This window comes from Pholis gunnellus (genome assembly GCF_910591455.1).
Source record: "Pholis gunnellus genome assembly, chromosome: 9".
Taxonomy (NCBI): Eukaryota; Metazoa; Chordata; class Actinopteri; order Perciformes; family Pholidae; genus Pholis; species Pholis gunnellus.
The window spans coordinates 26024240-26041497 of NC_136535.1; the positions used below are offsets into that span (position 1 = coordinate 26024240).

Consider the following 17258-nt stretch of genomic DNA (forward strand, 5'->3'; position numbering starts at 1 on the left):
ACTGAGACATTCTCACTGTTTACACACCAAGTATTCATCTATTTATTCTCTGAATACTCTTTGCGGTCTGTGGTGCATTCAATGTCTTAAACCTGATCTGATATGAAGAGACGTTCAGGTGCTAATACACATTCTCCTGACGGTCCCTGAACCTCACTTTAAGCAGCACATTTATAAATCTGCACATGCTGGTGTCATGCAGAGCGTGACCTCTGACCTGTCCGTCTCCGTTGTGCGCTGCCGGCGGCGGCATGCCGAGAGCGGGCGGCGTCCTCACCTCCTGATGGGTGCTCTCCGTGCTGCTGCACTCCTCCTTCAGGTTCTCCTCGTCGCTCTCCCTCTGCCTCTGCAGGAGGCGCAGAGCGGCCGCCGACGAGGAGGACGCTATCGTCGTCGTCCCCGGGACGTTCTCCGGGGACGGTCTCCGGCACGAGCCGTCCACCGACCCCCCACCGGGGAAACCCATCCTCCCCGAGACCAGCGGGTCCAGACCGGAGGGCTCGCCTTTGTTGTACTCGGCACAGAGGTTGAGGATGGTCTCCAGCCGCTGTCGCTCCTGAGGACGAAACAAAGTTCAAATTAATAAAACCAGAAGTATTTATAAGATCCGGAGTCAACGGTTCTGCTGTCGGTACTTTAGAAGTTACGGAGTCACAAACAATAAAAAAAAATGCCCATCCTCGTCCACTGGAGGTAACGTTAGTGATCAACAGGGTAGCCCCGCCCCTAAAGCATCCCCTGCTTTATGGTCTGTTTGACTCTAAATGGACCATCATTTACTAAATGAACATCATGATGTATTGAAGAAGACTTGAAACTAGAGATTGAGACCATAAACTCATGTTTACAATGTTTACTGAGGTAATAAATCAAGAGAGAAGTAGAGTCATTTTCTCATAGACTTCTATACAACCAGAGGAGTCGCCCCCTGGTGGACACTAGAGAGAATGCAGGTTTGAAACCAGCCTGATGAGAAATAAGTAAATGTGTAAAGACAGCAACAGTCAAAACACGAGAATTAAATTGAATAAAATGTGCCACCAAGTCTCCGTTTGACTTCTCTCCCTCAGGTGCTGCTTGGGAGTCCTGGCTGTGTGACTGGTAGTCCATCTGTCACTATGAGGGGGGGGGGGGGGGTGTCAGCCCACCTACATGGGGGGCCCCGGGCAGACCTGGACCAACATGGTGGCCTCTGGACTCTAAACGTCAGCTGCTGTCTGCTGCAGACTCGGCGTCTCTGAGGTCTGCAGAGCCTCACAGACTGAGTGTTCGGTCTCATAAAAATAACTTACGTTTCAAACAGAGAGCATGATGGGAAAACCTCCACGCGTTTCAGTCGAGGACTTCTGTGACGACATTCAGACACAAAATCAAGCATTTCTACGTCACCAGTTTAGAGGAAAAGGTCTTTTTATGGCACCTCGAGGATTCAGAGCCTCACAGATGTTTCTCACTTTATGACTTTATTAAAGTAATCTTAAATAAAAATGTACCATTTTAATCTCAGAAGGTTTTTTTCTTGTAAAACCTTTCTCCTAATCATATTAAATATATTCATATTTCACCTCGTAGTTCACTTCCTGTGACCACATTATTAAATAATGTTAAATGAACTGAATAAACTACATTCTTTAGCTTTATGTCGGCTCATTAATTCAAACAAACTGAACGACCGGCCATTTAAACCGAGAAACATCCTCCAGCTTTAAAAACTCAAACATCACAAACTCATCGAAACAATAAAACAATAATCGGTGGTTGTTCTGGCTTCTTGTCGCTCTACTTAAATCGGTTTCCTGTCGCAGTAGAGACACTTTGCAGCTGAACGTTTCTCACTCACACCTTTAAATAAAGCTCCGGTGGGCCGGCCTGTAATCTGGGACCAGTCAGCTGCTGACGGGGTTCAAAGTGGAGGAAAGACGTCCTGTGGAGGAGTCAGACATTAACTCCACATCTGCATGAACGTTCACAGAAGAAACCTCAGAGATCTGACTCATTATATTATATTATATATGTTAAATATATGTGATTCCCAGACAGTCGGGCTCCTGCTGCGTGATGACTGAGGAGGATTCTAACCTGTGAATGTGTCTCCTCCACATGAATCAACCCGACGAGCACAAAGAGTTTAAATGAAGCGTGTTAAATCAACGGGCTGCTGACAGTCTGTTAAAGATGTTTCAGCGCCGCAGCGACGACGACGACCTCCGAACATTAAAACCTTCTTCTAGATCTGGAGTTTAAAAGTCCCACAAGAGACAAACACACACACAGGAACATCTTCAGCTTCAGAGTCCAGAAGGTTTCAGTCTGAACAGTTTAACACAAAGAACGTTTCCTAAAATATTACAAATAACTTCTAGTTTTTAATATCAAGCTAATAAAGAACAGTGGTTTCTTAACTTTTATCCTAAATTCTGTTTTCAATAAAGAACAAAAGGTTTACTCACTCTCATGATGGACGCTGTGACTCGTTACAACTCAAACCGTGAAATGAGGCAAACGGTGAAGACAGATGAACAAATACTGGCCTTTAAAAGGCACCACACACACACACCCGCACGCACGCGCACACACACACACACACACACACACCCGCACACACCCGCACACACACACACACACACACACACACACACACACACACACACACACACACACACACACACACACACACACACACACACACACCTCTCCTGTTTAAAGAAGCTTCTCACGCTGATCAAATATGATGCATTCAGGTTACATCTCAATAATTGGAGAAATGAGTTCCTTGACTGGGAAAATTGACGAGAGCGGAAACTCAACAAAACAACATTTTGATGACACAGAAACGTGAGGACAGAAAGTCAATGTTGAGTTAAAACTGGATTAGTTAGAAGTTATTTACTGAAGGGATGGATTATGTCCAACAGGAAGTCGTCATCACTAGTTCCCTCCACAGACAGCCAATGAGATGCTTCCATCATATTCTGATTGTTACGTGAAATAAACAACGTTTCTGATTCTTCCAGGTTTTAGTTCATCAATGATGATGTTTGAAGTAAAACGCTAACGAGGGAACAGGAAGTGGACGAACGCCGACTCATTCCTGTAGAACTGTCAGAATGAACCCTGATAAGCAGAGCACCTGAACGCACCACTACTACCACAGAACAATGGTTACAACAAAGTAAATAAACTACCTTACATCTTAATTAAGAGAAAGAAATCAAGCACTTCAGAGGCATGCAAAGTCTTCTTATAGCAATAAAAACCCGTTTCTATGAGTGTTGACCTGATACATGAAGCTGATCTCTGTTAACAGCTGAGAGCTCGGCTGTGTCGGGGGGGCATGAGGTGATCGAAGACGACGAGTCACAAGTCTAAACCACCAACACACACACACACACGAATACAAACTTTCCTTTGTCAGCTTTCTGCACTTTAAACTGCACCAAATGAACAATTAAACAATTCATACTTTCATGTGCGTGTCTCCTAGAAGAGGTTCTTCTCATAACTAACTTCCTGTAATGTCTGAGCAGACGAGTAGTCAGCAGCAACGTTAACAGCTGAGACCTCCAGACGACCAGCAGGGTGTGAGGAATGTCTGCTCCACGACAACAAAAACCAACAAACTCAGACAACTATGAACCTACGGACGTGTTCAGACTACGTGACAAGCGACAGCGGCAACACGTCACACATAATAAAAGCTCTCATCTACTATGGGTGGCAAAAGCTACGAAAACTAATGTAATGTGTAGACGAAAACATGATGTTATCCACGTAACTATGAACGAGGAAGTATAAAGAAGGCACAAAACATCAATAATAAACTATATTCTAGATTAAAAACAGCAACTCTTTTGTATTATTGCAGAAAATAAACAAACATTTATGATTCTTCCAGGTTTTATTTCAGCTAAAGTCTCATTTAAACGTTAACCATCGGAGTGTAAATAAAGTTTAACGTTAACCATCGGAGTGTAAATAAAGTTTTAACGTTAACCATCGGAGTGTAAATAAAGTTTTAACGTTAACCATCGGAGTGTAAATAAAGTTTAACTTTAATCATCGGAGTGTAAATAAAGTTTTAACGTTAACCATCGGAGTGTAAATAAAGTTTTAACGTTAACCATCGGCGTGTAAATAAAGTTTAACATTAACCATCGGAGTGTAAATAAAGTTTTAACGTTAACCATCGGAGTGTAAATAAAGTTTAACGTTAACCATCACAGTGTAAATAAAGTTTTAACGCTAACCATCGGAGTGTAAATAAAGTTTTAACGTTAACCATCGGCGTGTAAATAAAGTTTAACATTAACCATCGGAGTGTAAATAAAGTTTTAACGTTAACCATCGGAGTGTAAATAAAGTTTAACATTAACCATCGGAGTGTAAATAAAGTTTTAACGTTAACCATCGGAGTGTAAATAAAGTTTAACGTTAACCATCGGAGTGTAAATAAAGTTTTAACGTTAACCATCACAGTGTAAATAAAGTTTCACTGACTCAGTAGAACTTGTGTTTCTAGTCTCTGATCTCTGATCATGTTTCATTGTAAACAATCAATCAGTGTTTAGACCAACAGGAGGAGAGCTAGTAACGTTAGCAGCACCGCTAATGTTACTAGCTAGTAACGTTAGCAGCTAACAGCTTCTCAGCTTAGCTTCTGTTGCTTTTTCGTGATGTGTTTAAGGACCGTCGGAAAGATGAACATCTGATGATAATGATGTATTTAACAGCTTCTGCTCTGATAAACGGTGCCGATCGTCAGAGGGTTAAAGTCACTACAGAAGATCATCTATTTGTCTCTTCTTTGTCGTGTTTAAACAACATTCCCCCCCCCGTACCTTTGATCAGAGCGGTTTACTTTACGATAACGCCGCGTTTCACCTTCGTCACAGAGAGTCTTTACAGTCGTAGTATTTCCAGAGCAAACCGGGGAAAAAGTTCAACAAAAGCCTTATTCTCAACATATATCTGCAGGGACGGGGGGGCAGTCTGCAAAACAAACCCCCTTCATGATGAAGACCAGGATCCTGGGAGGGTTGGGGGGTGTTCATGGTCCCAGAGGAGGAACAAACACACATTCTTCTTCTCTCTCTGTGGAGCATCAAAGGACAGATAACCTCTAGCAGAAGGAGCCGGTGGTCCTCCGTGTCTCTGGATCTCTGCTTCCTGCTGAACCCTGGAGGCGCTTCTCTCAAAGTGAGGACCGGGTTCCAATTATCACGTCAAACTCTTCCAGCGAAGAGACGAGAACATCAAAAGATCCACAGATTAAAAGGTTCTTTTTTAACGTTCTCTAAACACCGCTGCCGATAATAAGCAGCCTCGTGGCTCCGTCGCTGTTATTATGGGATGGAGGTGAAGTCTGCAACGTCTCACCTCGGTTGCATCAGCGTTGTTGAGTTTAAACAATTCGCTGCGCACAAAAGAAATTAGGAGATTGAATATTTGATATCTCTCCCCCCAAATAACAGCTGATCAGCTGAACTGTAGCTCCATGAGAGTCTGTTCAGTCAGAACAGCAAACATCTGCCTCAACACACAGGTTACTATTAGAAATAAACTACTTAAAATATGCAAATGAGACCTGAAAGAAAACTAGTTTTAACGTTGCAAAAAAAGGTTTTGCAGATGTTGAATTATATTCTGGAATTGTGCCGAAAACAGTTTATGTAAAGAAACTAGACGTCTGCAGCCGAACCAGCACGCTAACGCCTTCATGTTTAGCAGGTAAAGAAGCGTTACGACCCGCCCTGTGCAGCATTCCAGCGCTGTGATTGGCTGATTTGTTCAGGTCCTTTGTCCTGACCAATGGGCTATCCTGACCCTGGAGGTCAATGCTTAAACTTTCTCCTCCATGTTGGTACTTTTCCGGCTCCATTGGAAGCAGAAGTGCGTCTGTTTACATCCTCACAGGTTCGTTAATCACCGCTAACCGTTAGCATCGTTACCTTCATGAGCGCCGCCACGCCGCTGAGAAGCACCGGCTTCTCCTGAGTCAGAGCGAGCAGATACAGGACGGCCTGCTCCCTGATCGAGCCTCTTCTCAGGTGGTACCGGTCCATCACACACACACACACACACACACACACACACACACACTAACACACTCTCTCTCTCTGGTAGCAGCACTGGAGGACGCAGCTTCCTCTCTCAGCTCCTCCTGGACTGTAAAGTGATTTCTGTGCTACTTTAGGACGGATGGAGAGAAGCCAAACCCTCTAACCAGACTTGTGAGAGGAGGTGAGGAGTCTAGGGGGGCGGAGTTAGGGATCGTAACCTTCAGGGACTTCCTCGGGTGGGAGGCGGCCTGCTGGTTGGGTTATACTTACCGCCTGCTCTTTACTTGAAATAGACTTTTAACTTCACAACAAGGCCTCTCACACGACGACACGACCTCTACGTCCTGCAGCAGAACCCTGGAAGCTGTAAACATTACAACACGTTCTACCTGAACTCTCTCTGTGACACGTTTCCTCACACTTGAATCGACGGAGTCTGTAGTTTGAACTGAAATAAAACCCTCGGCTCTGCAGGTTCTGAACTACTCAGCTATCTGCATGGTGGACCAGGACAGCGCCCCCTACGGAGGGAAACGTTACCAGAATCCACCGGCAATATGAGCCGCTGCTTTACTTTATATTGATTTGTTTTTATCGTTTATATTTGACTTTCTCCTGCTCTAGTCATGTTTTCACTTCTCATGTTTTAGTTTGGTTTGTCAAAGAACTTTGTGAACTCGTTTTTTAAATAACGTTCATATTATTATTATATAAGAGGAATAAATCAGCGATTTAAAGACATGTTGATATTTTTTTGTTTGAATAGTTTGTGTTATTATTGATATTCTTAATATTGTTATTAAGAATATTTCGGTTCGCTCTAAAGATGATGGAAAGAATGAAAAGATGCATTCAAATATAAAACAACAATTAAGTGATTCGTTAATTCACATCAAATTAATCTTCACCTATTTGATGATCAGTAAAAGTCATATTTTAACGTTCTCTTTGTCTGATGTGATAATTAAAATATTCTGAAATTAACTCATTTATTTGACTTTTTACCGCCTGAACGCTCAATTTATCAAGAAAACAATATAATAATATTATGCGCGTTAATATTTAACTGTAATTAAATAAACAGGACATTATGAACGAACAGCTCAAAGTGAAACAACACAAACAAAATGTTGCAACTCAGCTCGTTATCATGAAATATTGTTTTGGTTGATTCACTCTGTGGAGCGTTGAACAGTGAGACGACGCCCTCTAGTGGAGAGAAGGAGACACTGCAGGTTTACAGAGAGAAGAACTCAGCCGGTTATTAAAACATTATGAGAATAAGAAGCTGCATCAGGGACGTGACGCGTCCTAATCAGGGCAGAACACCAGCGCGGCGTGTCAGTTGGTGCCGTCTAACACCTGGACGGGAGGAGAGAGACGGACTTATTTCCTGTTTAAACGTTAGAAGTGAGCCTCGTGATGACGGGCGGGTTGATCCTGGAGTCTGAACATTCGTTGCTTTCTTTCTTATTTCTGCAGAAAGTCTCATTAAACTGTGTGCAGGAACTCAGTAAAGTGTGCCGGTCACTGGGTTTGTGCAGCGCCGGGCGTCTGTGGAGCTAAAGGATATATTTGGCAGCCGGGGGGGGGGGGGGGGCGGGTGGCCTGCAGGAGCTGGTGTAGAGATAGATATATATATAAATATATATATATATATATATACATATATATATTTATATGTGTATATATATATATATATATATATGTGTACGCACAGCCGGCATCTGTGACTTCCTGCTGGGATGGAAGGAGGACACAAAGAGTGACGAGCAGAGGAAACGAGACGACGGTTGAACTTTAACATCTCCAGTGAATCAAACGTCTGCAGACGTTATAGATCCGTCCAGAGACACTTTCTGGGGACTTTGTCCTTCTTTTCCCCACGCGAGCATCCAGAGACAGAGGACGTCTTACGTTTGTGATTTTGACGGATATTTTTAGGGTAATTCTACGACTCGTGTGGAGTTTTGTTAAAGACGCGTGGACCCAGAGGTCACGCTAACAGAGCGCGTTACGTCATTTAAAGACGCGGAGGCCTCACAACGGACACCAGAAGTCAGCTGATGAGGCAAATATGAGGATCAAAAAATCATATTTATTCATCTTCTCTGTGTGCGTTGACATGATCAGAGTCCACACGCTCTGTTTACATGCATCGTCTATAAGCCTGTTCTCTGCAGTAATGACTAAACACACAAACTACATGTTTTGATAAAACACACAATGTGTGAAATAAACTCAAAAGTTCTATTGAAGCGTCTTTAAGAGCAGCGTCTTCAAAACCAACACCAGCCTGTTCACAGAGCAACGCTGAGCCGGTCGCAGACAGACGACGCTCGCTGCGACTCGGCTCACGTGCCAAGTGTGTGTGTGTGTGTGTGTGTGTGTGTGTGTGTGCGTGTGTGTATGTATGTGTGTATGTGTGTGTGTGCCAGGACGGCGAGTCAGACAGACGGCCATGTGGACTCAGCGGTGCCAGGAGGGACATCTTGGCTCAGACCGGAGAGAGACCGGGTTCATCAGAGAGGCCGTTGAACTGACACCAGTCGGCTTCTGAAGGACGCTGACAGCAGAACAGGTTTCACACTTAAAGGGGAAGTTTGCCAATATTTACAAATATTCAGTGTTTAAAGGCTGGAGCACCGACTTCGTTTGGGCCGTCACCATGTTGGCTTTTTTACAACCAGTGAACAGGAAGTGAGCGTATCTGGACTGAGGAGGAGGGACGTAGAGACGAGTCCCCCGTTAGTCCACTTCCTGTTTGTCTTATTCTTATTAGAAAGAACTGATGACTTATGGACAAGCTGGACTCGAGCTGCTAATTTCTTTGAAAATATTTCAGTCTTCAGTGTTTCCTAAAGTTCCTCTGAATGCCTCAGTGTAAATATAAATACTACACATGAAGCGCTGCATAATGACGGGATATGAATCAGTAAATTAAACTGCATTCAAACAACACCGACGGGCCCAGAGCTGTGTTTTCCCAGCAGCCTTTGCTGCCCCCGAGCTGTGTGCTCCTGTTGATGTCACAATAAGTCCTCAGCAGACTCTGTTCACACAGCTTTGTTTTCTGGTGATCGGCTGTGTGAAGCGGTGGAAGAAGCAGACGCCGCGGTGAGTCGGCTCACACTAATTAAAGGCCCGAAGCAAAGAGAGGAAATAAAGAGAGGAAACTCTGAACGCCTCGTTCCCTCCACCAGAGACTTCTTCACCTCGTGGTATATATATATATATATCTAATGTCAATATTAGTCTGTGTGGCTGGACGTGTGCAGCGGTCCAAAGGTGGTTTAATAATAAAACCTTTCAGTGAGAACAAAGGATTTAAGGTTTGACTGAATAAATAACTCGTTTCTCCTCCAGGTGTTATCGTTGTAACAGTGATAAAGCTCGTATCAACGTCTTAATCAACTCATTACATTTATTTAGGTTAGTTAACAGCGTGGCGATCAGCTGCATTCTCTCTAGTGTCCACCAGGGGGCGACTCCTCTGGTTGTATAGAAGTCTATGAGAAAATGACTCTACTTCTCTCTTGATTTATTACCTCAGTAAACATTGTAAACATGAGTTTATGGTCTCAATCTCTAGTTTCAAGTCTTCTTCAATACAGCATGATGTTCATTTAGTAAATGATGGTCCATTTAGAGTCACACAGACCATAAAGCAGGGGATGCTTTAGGGGCGGGGCTACACAGTGATTGACAGGTCTCTTGAACAGCCTCGTTGTGTCGACCTCATGCTGCCTCTATAGCCACACACACACACACACACACACACACACACACACACACACACACACACACACACACACACACACACACACACACACACACACACACACACACACACACACACACACACACACACACACACACACACACACACAAAACACAGAAAGGCTGTTTGTCTCTGTAGCTTCATTCAGACCAGTTCAAGATGCCCCCCCCCCCCCCCTCTGTTCAGTTTAGGAAACAACAAACAATGTGGTTGCTATGGGTTACAGGTTTACCAAACAAACATGGAGGTCCTCCAGGTCACACGGGGTTCAGGTTAGACACCAAAAGCCTGACTCCTCTAGTGACGATCACACTGAGGAAAGTCAAACTACATATGACTCATTCAGACAAGAAACAATATTTACAGACTACTCGTGCAGCACAGTTCCAGTGAACACGAGCATCTTCTCTCATTTCTGTTTCTTAGTGACGATATAACACAGTCCGAGTGCCTTAACTGTTACAGTAAGGATTGTGACCAATGAGCCACCGTAGATAAAAAATGAATTCAGAATTTATATTTTTCCTGCTGAAACAAAAGCAGACCGAACCGTGACTTCTATAGTTTGTAGCTCTCCCCGTCCTGAACGCCTCAAAAACACCAAAATGAAACTAAACGAATGTTTCAGAAGTCTTCTCGTTCCCGTCACGAGTTCTGAGCAACAAGACTTTGGTGAGTTCACTTATTTATCTTAAATATTCTTCAGCTGACGAAGCAAAACAAACTGAACTGGAACAGAAGCAGCTACAAGTTTAACCTCGAGTTTAGTGACTCTCGAGGCTGATTTCAGGATGAACCGTCACTTTAACACCAGCATCAGAGTATCCGTCTTAACCTGAGCACCCTGATAAAACTGACCCAAAGTCACGAGCGAGACGAGGGTTCAAACCCCGCGACGCATCAGGTAAACGTGTTCGTTAAATACAGACTAAATAACGGTGGTTAGTCGTGTGATCCGGACTCACCAGTCTCTCCATCTCCTGCTCTCTGAGCCGCTCCTCTCGCTGTCGTCGGTGGTACTCCAGCAGCTCGTCCTCGTTGTCGCTGATCTCCGAGATGCTGTTCTTCCGCTCCCTCATGCCGGGGTGCGGCCTCCCGGCGGACATCTTCCTGCGGCTCCTGGGGCTCGACAGCGGGGACGAGCCGGGCAGGGAGCCCAGGCTGTAAGCGGGCGACAGGGAGTTCCCGAAGCTCGCCTTGCGTGCTCCCGATCCACCACCACCACCACCGCCACCCTCCATCATCGTGGAGGTCGGCGACGGACTGCGGGCTCGGATCCCCCTGCCGCACGTGGGCTCCTCTGACGTGGATCCGGACCTGCGTCGGAGCCTGGGGCTCTCCGGGATGAGCTTTCCCAAACTCGAGGGGCTTTCCGGAGTCCTCAAGGCGGGGGGGATCGCCCCCGGGAGCACCGGGACGCCTCTCCGAGCCATGGAGGGGCTGAGAGGCGGCAGCTCCCTCATGCTGCTGCCCCCTCCCCCTCCTCCTCCGCCGTTCAGCTCCATGTTCCTCCTGGCCATGCGGGGGCTTTCGGGGGGCTGCAGCGAACGGGGATGATGCTGCTGGAGCGGCGAGCCTTGGATGATGTGGACGATGGGGTCCAGCGGCGGCTGGAAGGCTCTGGCGGGTTGGGAAAGTTGCCTGGAGATGCAATCGGCCAGACCGGTCTGGTCTCTGAAAGGGCTCGCGGGCCTTTCCTGGAGCACCGTGGTGGTCTTGGTCCTGGGACTGGAGGGAGACGACGGGGATGGACAGGTGGGGAATTTGGGAGTGAGTCTGGGGCTACACGGCACAACGTTTCTGCCACTCAGAGACTCATTAGAGGACAGAAGTCGGGGGCTCTCGGACCCCTCTTGGCCTAGTCCTCTGCGGCTCGGCTTGGGGCTCTGCGGGGCCTCTTTTAGGACCTTCCTCTGCAGCCGGGGGCTCTCCTGAACCTTCTGGCCCACCCCCCCAACGCTGCCGCCGAAGCTCGGCAGTATGGTCCGCGGCTGGGGTACGGGCGGAGGCTGGGCGGCGGTGAAGTTGTAGCTGGAGGAGCGTACAGGCACCGGCGGCAGCAGAGCAGAACTCTGGTCCTGGGGTCCTCCGCTGGGAGACGGGCTCGTGAAGCTCCCGCTGCTGGCCGCCGAGGGGGAGGAGAGAGGGGAGAAGGGGGGCGACGTGTTCTCGTAGCTGGACCCGACGGACATGGCCCCGGGGCTGGTGGGAGGGGACAGCAGGTACCGACCCCCGCCGTTGACCATGGGCGACAGCGGGGAGCGGGCGACGGACGGGCCTCCGGCGGGCGTCCTGCCCTCCGAGGAAGACGGCTGGGGGTCGTCCATCACCAGAGAGTCCATGATGTCCTGGAGGTCCTTCTCGATGGAGCTGACGATCGCACTGTGCTCAGACTGGACTCTGGTGGCTCCGGGAGCGGGGGGAGACTGGGCCGGACTGGCCTGGTGATTCCCATTGACGTAGCTCTCCGTGTCTGAAGGGAAAGAAGACAGAAAACGACCCGGTTATGTTTAGTCTCTTGGGCAACCGAGTCTGGATTGGAAGTCTGAATTATCCTCAAACTGAAGAATTCAAACAAACTAGACTGTATATAAGAAGTGGATGCAGTTGCCGTGACCTCACTCGTTGGTTTGTGGATGTTTTAAAGCCTTGAGTTTAGCATTTTGGCAGTCGCCATCTTGTATTTTTGTAACCAGTGAACAGGAAGTGACCATATCTGGACTGAGGAGGAGTGACATAGAGACCTGTCAATCACTGTGTAGCCCCGCCCCTAAAGCATCCCCTGCTTTATGGTCTGTCTGACTCTAAATGGACCATCATTTACTAAATGAACATCATGCTGTATTGAAGAAGACTTGAAACTAGAGATTGAGACCATAAACTCATGTTTACAATGTTTACTGAGGTAATAAATCAAGAGAGAAGTAGTAGTCATTTTCTCATAGACTTCTATACAACCAGAGGAGTCGCCCCCTGGTGGACACTAGAGAGAATGCAGCTTTAACACATGAAGAACCGGAGGTTGCCGCCTGGTTCCGAGCCATTAAATATCAGTTTCTCAAACTAGCAATATGAACTCAAAGCAAATGCATCAAACACAACAATTACTTGAAATAATAAGTTCGTAAATCAGTGATATTCTACATATTTTCATGATTTTTTTTCCATATTTTACCGTGTTTTATCTGACTTTCCATAACTAATTTTGGGTGCCATCACGACCACAACATGTTCTTTCCTTCCTGGTTTAGTTAGGTTTCCGTGCAGAAAATATCTCAACAGGTTTGGTTCCGGTCCAGTCGGACTGAACATCTTGTAACACATGGACCGCTTAAGAGAATTTAAAAACATTTCCTTCAACTTCATAGCACGAGGACAGAGGAGGGATTAGCGGTGAGGAAACGAGTTAGGACGCTGCAGGAAGGAGACGACCAGACAGACAGACAGAGCTGTGCGTTCGGATAGCGATCAGGAGAAAATGTGCCTCGATAACCCAATTACTGTGTGGCAACAGGACAACGTAATCTAATCTCAACCGCCTCTCTCGAATGTCAGCGTAGTAGATTACAACAACAGAGACGCTCGGCCACGTGGGACGAACACCAGCGTGGCCTCGAGGCCGGGATCAGAGCGTCACTATTAATGCTGAATTAATTCTGTTTGAATAGAAACATGAGGGGTAAAGTGCAGCGTTGGAGTCATCAGTGGAAACAGACAACAGAGCGGCCATGACTAATACCTGATGTATTATAAATAATACAAAACGACTGAGATGGCAAAAAGAGATCTGAAATATAGAAGCTGCACAAATAATGCATGAGACGGGAGCAGCTTCCTGCCTTCATGACAAACATCTGACCACAGCACACGTCTCATTTACATGCACGATTTACAGCAAGACTTCAGCAGAACAGACATCGAGCCCCGTGGAGCAACTGCATGAATGTTAATGTCACATCGTGAAAAACGACTGGGGGTTGTGTGTGTGTGTGTGTGTGTGTGGGGGGGGGGGGGGGGGGGGGGGGGCAATAACAGCAACCGTTTGCTGAGGGAAAGCCCATGCAATGATGTCATGGGATCCAGCCTGAAGTGCACCGTGCCAGACTTCATCTGGCAAATCGGGCAATTTAACTGTCGACTCACCCGCCGATAAAACTGCGTGTTTGACATTATGAGTTAATTACATCATATTACATTATCGCATGCGGGGAGCGCAACAATTCCACGCTGACGTGTCTTAAAAAACACGCCGGGTTCATCTGATATTCACTCAATTTGAACCTCATCACTCCTCAGTGTGACCGAAGCCAAAATGCGATAATATCTCGGAATTAAAGACGCGTTTATTGATCACATGTCAGCCGAATGACGCGCGACAGTCCAGTGAATCACAGCTACTCTGTCATGAGTCGCACGTTCTGTGCACGTTTCCGGAAAAAGCGAGTGAACATAAACGGAGATATTTTTGAATGGAGTTTGGCGGTGAGACCTGAGGCTTCTCTCTTCTCCTGCAGGAGGGTTTACTCACATGAAGGAGCAAACCTGCGACCCGGTCAGTCTCAGTGCGGTTCACCTGCTAATATGACACACACACACACACACACACACACACACACACACACACACACACCTCCGGACCGCCGGTACCAGACCGGGTGTGACGGAGCTCCGCACGCACACCGAGGGAGCGGTGATATTTCAGCCGGTGGTTGGGGTGCTAGGCACCGCTGCTGCCAACGGTACCGCTGCGGTCAAGTTACTTAACGTGCAGCAACGCGTTTCCGGTAGGGGGCCTTCAAAATAAAACCACAACGTACTTTTAAAGTCCACGTAAAAATAAATTGTTCTCATTAACGCGAGTAAATAATATGAGGCTTATTGTAATGTCCATCTAAATGTGGCAGACACACATAATATAGAATACATAGTATAGAATACTAGCGTTTGCATTATACACGGCACTATTGTTTAGTTAGTTAATTTAAAATGATTCTATTTAATTGTATATATTGTGCAATTTTGTATTTAATATTTATACTCTGTTATTTTATTTACCTATATCATAATGCTGCTGTAGTGAACAAATTTCCCCTTGTGGGATTAATAAACTATCTATCTACATGTTTTATTTTGAAGGTACTATCTTCCCTTTTCCGGTGTCATGGCCACCTTGACGTGGCTCTTCCTCTCCAAGCCGATGTGAACTACTGCGAGATTTACAGTTGTAAAGAGTCACAGAGGGTTTATGGCTGCTCATTGTTATTGTCCGTATTATGCAGATTCTGTCAGTTTGATATGAGACGAGGGAGAAAAGAGCAACTAATGAACCATCTGGAGAACAAACTGTGGCTCATTTTACTGACATAAATAACTATGATTATTATACAATCATTCAAATATATACTGACCGAAGAAGAGTTCATTCCTTTAAATAAACTGATTTTTTTACTGCAATATAAAAACATGTAATTCTTCCAATGAAAAAGTCACTTGAGTAAAAAGTATTTTCAGCAAAAATGTACTTAAAGTATCAAAAGTATGTGAAGTAAAGGCAGAAAATGGTCCCTGTGTATATTAGACATATTACATATTATTGATTGTTGTGTGTGTGAGCAGCATTTTACTGTTAGCTGGTGAAGGTAGAACCGTTTTCTAATTATTTTACATTCTGCTGAATTTATAGCATTGCATCTTATTTTATAAACTCATCAGATGTTTTGCATGTTAAATGTTGATCTGCGAAGTATCTACATCGGTCATATAAATGTACAATAGTTCCCTGAACGAGTGGAGCAGAAGATATCTAAATACTCAAGTAAAGAACAAGCACAAAGTACAGTAGTTGAGTAAATGTACTTATTTAGATTTGACCACTGTTTAAAACACTATTTGGTGTAAATTAATGTGATGTTAAATGAGTCAAAGCAAAGAAATTTGGAAGGAAGAGTGAACTTAAAGTTACTACGAGGAACTTCTATTTAGTGTTGGTTCTGTCGCCCCCTGTGGACTAAAGTGGTAGTGTCTCTGAGCACCAGAGTCTCTTTAGAAAACCTCTCATGTTACTGCAGTATGGTCTGACAGTCTGCTCCTCTCAGTCCTGGTTCTGGTTCTCCCGTGCCTCCCTTCCCTCCAGCGGGTCCAGCAATACGTCCTGGGTCTCCAGCAGAGAGGAGAAGCTTTCTGGTGAACCTGCATGAGTTCATCTGGTTTCACCAGAATCCGACCCGGTGGCTCCGATGACGAGCTTTAAGAATAACTCTATAGAAACAGACCATCTTCTCTCTGATGGTCTCTTTACTGATGGAGGTCTATAGAGGATCAGGACTACACTGAGGCTGGTTCATAGAGGATCAGGACTGAACTGAGACTGGTTCAGCACCAGATCAAAGTTCCTCACAGTCACTTTAAGTATAACTACAGCCATTAAGAGGTTATTAAAACCAGCTTTAGTGGTCAAGTACGTGCACACATACAAAGAGTTTGTGTGAGAAACTTTTCCATACAAAATACTGCGATCTTATTGGTCCTTAAAAGAAAGGAGAAACTTTCCTCAGGGATGGAAATGTGGGTTCTTTTTGGTTTGTAAATGGAAATAAATGGTCAGGAAAGATGCTGACTGCCTTCAATGGCTAAAAGATTCTCTGTCTGTTTGTGCAAAAATGTCCAGTTGAGTTTCACAGATGGACACTTTATTACACAATAAAAGAAACATTATAACTGCATCTCACTCATTCAGCCATACCGGCTTCAGCCAGAGGCAGATACAGCAGCCAAATCACATTCAGTTAAATAGAATAGAGATGGCAGACATTAGAGTGGATCTGGAGGTTTATAAATAGTGTCTGAAAGAGACCCTGTAACTCCAGCCGTAAGTAAGCAGCTCAGAGCCACAAAGCCGTCTGCTGGCCCGGGACAGAGGGGGGGGGGGGGGGGGGGGGGGGGGGGGGCAGGAAACGTCCAATCAGTGAAGAGATAGGAGCTGAAGGACAGCCGGTCAGCTGACCGTCACTGTCCGAAGAAAAGCTTAAATAACAGACGTCAAAACAACACGTGTCCATTTACACTCGTTACATCCATACAACATAAACTAGTTAGGTTCAGTAAAAGATCGTGAAATATTTAGTTAGGTTTAGGAAAAGATCGTAAAATATTTAGTTAGGTTTAGGAAAAGATTGTGAAATACTTTAGTTTGTGAAGTGGCGTTACTCAAGAACAGTAGTTACGAGAAATAAATGCACTTTGACTTCTCGTTTCTCACAGGAAACGAACGTCCGTCTTCTGGTTGAAAGATCGTATTTTTCTGCCTCGTAACGAGCGTCACTGTTACACAACGGTTAACCGGGACGAGCTCCAAATCCACTAAACCAGCCTGAACATGAAACACTGATGAGTCTACGGAGCAGAGCTCCCGGTCAAAA

General features: G+C 45.4%; 1 protein-coding gene across 5 annotated transcripts in view; it reads right to left on the reverse strand.

Annotated features, from left to right (window-relative positions):
- The window catches only part of phldb1b (pleckstrin homology-like domain, family B, member 1b), a 66649-nt gene that overhangs the window by 22567 nt on the left and 26824 nt on the right, over positions 1-17258 (reverse strand). For 4 of the 5 annotated variants that reach the window (XM_079166116.1, XM_079166117.1, XM_079166114.1 and 1 more), the window contains 2 exons: positions 10806-12313; positions 218-556 (listed from right to left, as the gene is read on the reverse strand). In XM_079166116.1, the coding sequence (XP_079022242.1) occupies positions 218-556; positions 10806-12313 (1847 nt within the window). The remainder of the gene's footprint in view (positions 1-217; positions 557-10805; positions 12314-17258) is intronic. The other variant, XM_079166115.1, reaches the window with a different exon arrangement.